This window comes from Dendroctonus ponderosae, unplaced genomic scaffold (genome assembly GCF_020466585.1).
Source record: "Dendroctonus ponderosae isolate FM_Combo_2020 unplaced genomic scaffold, Dpon_F_20191213v2 Dpon_F_20191213_6, whole genome shotgun sequence".
Taxonomy (NCBI): Eukaryota; Metazoa; Arthropoda; class Insecta; order Coleoptera; family Curculionidae; genus Dendroctonus; species Dendroctonus ponderosae.
The window spans coordinates 2,949,870-2,951,418 of record NW_026018814.1 but is presented as its reverse complement, the minus strand read 5'-3'; the positions used below and the strand labels follow the sequence as shown (position 1 = coordinate 2,951,418).

At 50.2% G+C, this 1,549-nt stretch overlaps 2 protein-coding genes across 2 annotated transcripts in view; one reads left to right on the top strand and one right to left on the bottom strand.

The window, feature by feature from the left end:
* Window positions 1-1,549, top strand: part of LOC109536276 (ejaculatory bulb-specific protein 3) — a 76,252-nt gene that overhangs the window by 5,769 nt on the left and 68,934 nt on the right. The gene's annotated exons all lie outside the window — the stretch shown is intronic.
* The window catches only part of LOC109536229 (inositol hexakisphosphate and diphosphoinositol-pentakisphosphate kinase), a gene marked incomplete in the record, with an annotated part of 23,906 nt that overhangs the window by 19,890 nt on the left and 2,467 nt on the right, over window positions 1-1,549 (bottom strand). The window contains 4 exon segments of the mRNA XM_048667688.1: window positions 9-257; window positions 311-537; window positions 623-831; window positions 888-1,122. Coding sequence (XP_048523645.1) covers window positions 9-257; window positions 311-537; window positions 623-831; window positions 888-1,122 — 920 coding nt within the window.

The window sequence follows — 1,549 nt, the reverse complement described above, 5'->3', positions numbered from 1 at the left end:
TTACTCACATCTAGAAGCCCGCCGTGTCTCAACACCGTGATGAGTGAGTGGATGTGACTCTCGCTGGTAAAGTACAGTCGCGTCCTCACGTGGCGTCCAGGACTGGACACTCCATGCGAGTAGCGGGGATTCAATCGGTTCACCGTCTCCTCGCTTTCTTCGATGTTGCGCTGCAAGTCGGCTTTGATCTTCTTCAGCAGCGGCGTGCAAATGCCCTGCCCGATGGTGAGTTTTTCTTCCGCCGTCAAGCCGTATTCCTATAACGCGCCACATTGATTGGAATTGAATCGGCAGCCACACTCGCATTTACCTGCGGTATAACGATGTCGGCCAGGTACTTGGCGCTGATGTACAGCTCTTCAGCCTGCTCGAACTGGATGGTGTGCTGGTTGTGCTGCAGATCGTACTTGATGCAGTCGTAGATGTCCGGGATCTTGCTGATGTCGAAAGTTTTATTTTTCGTGTAAAAGTCCTTCTCGATCTTGCTCCAGCGGCGATACATCAGGTCCCACGACTCGCCGTGGTAGAGAATCGCTTCTAGAACCAAACACGCATCACTAGAAGACATGCACAAACCAGACAAACTGCGAAAGTTCACTACCAAAAACCATAGCAAACCAACCTTTGGTCTTACCATCTTCCTTTTTGACTTGCACGATCTCCATCAGCGACTTGATCAGTTCATGGACGTGCTTGCAGCACTTGTAGGGGTTCTTGACAAAGTCCAAGGCCTCGTTGATGCTGGCTGAGTTGCACGGGTTGATCCTCTCCCGGTCTACTGGCGAGAAATCGCGGTCGATCTGCATCAGCTCATGAAGCCGCGCCTTGCACCTGAAACGCCCCAAAAGCCCTCAAGATTGTATGCACCTTGCCGAACTTGTGCTTACATGTTCTGATATTTGCTGCTATCGCAGTCATTGTCCAGCAGCCCGTTGGTGTTGGCACTCTTCACCATCTGCACCAAGATGGGAGTGAGTTCGCCCTCCAACGCCAACAGGCCCTTTGCAAAGGCAGCCGCCGTCATTTGCACGCGGCCCTCATCGGACGCGTAGATTTTCAGGTCGTGCCGGTAAGTCGAATGCAAACGAAGGAGCCCCAGCCCCTGCGCTCCTGCATACTCTCCTACGAATCATATGCAAACAGAGCGGTTAGACATCTGCGGCGACCAATCGGATGGGTTGGAAAAACCGGTTTGTTTGGGTCGGTCCCATTGAAGCGACAGGTAAGCTGGTGTATGTTGGGTGCGTTCAATTAAAGCGTCTAACGTTCAGAAGAACTTACCTAAGAGTTTTGTCGGTTGTAACGCAGTCGCCCACTTACCAGTTGCGCCCAGTGTGAAATTGATGTTTGCGATAAAGACAAAGAATGACAAAAATCGTCATTTTTTAGTTTAGTTATTCATCGACTTTGCGATGAAGTCCGAGCCAAATTATCGTCGTTTTGTGCAAGGGTGGCGTAAGATTATTGCAAAATTTCATGTCTTCCGTCCCGTTTTTGCTCATATCTCGGAGGCAAAATGAGCAAGAACGCTCATTTGTACATCATTCTA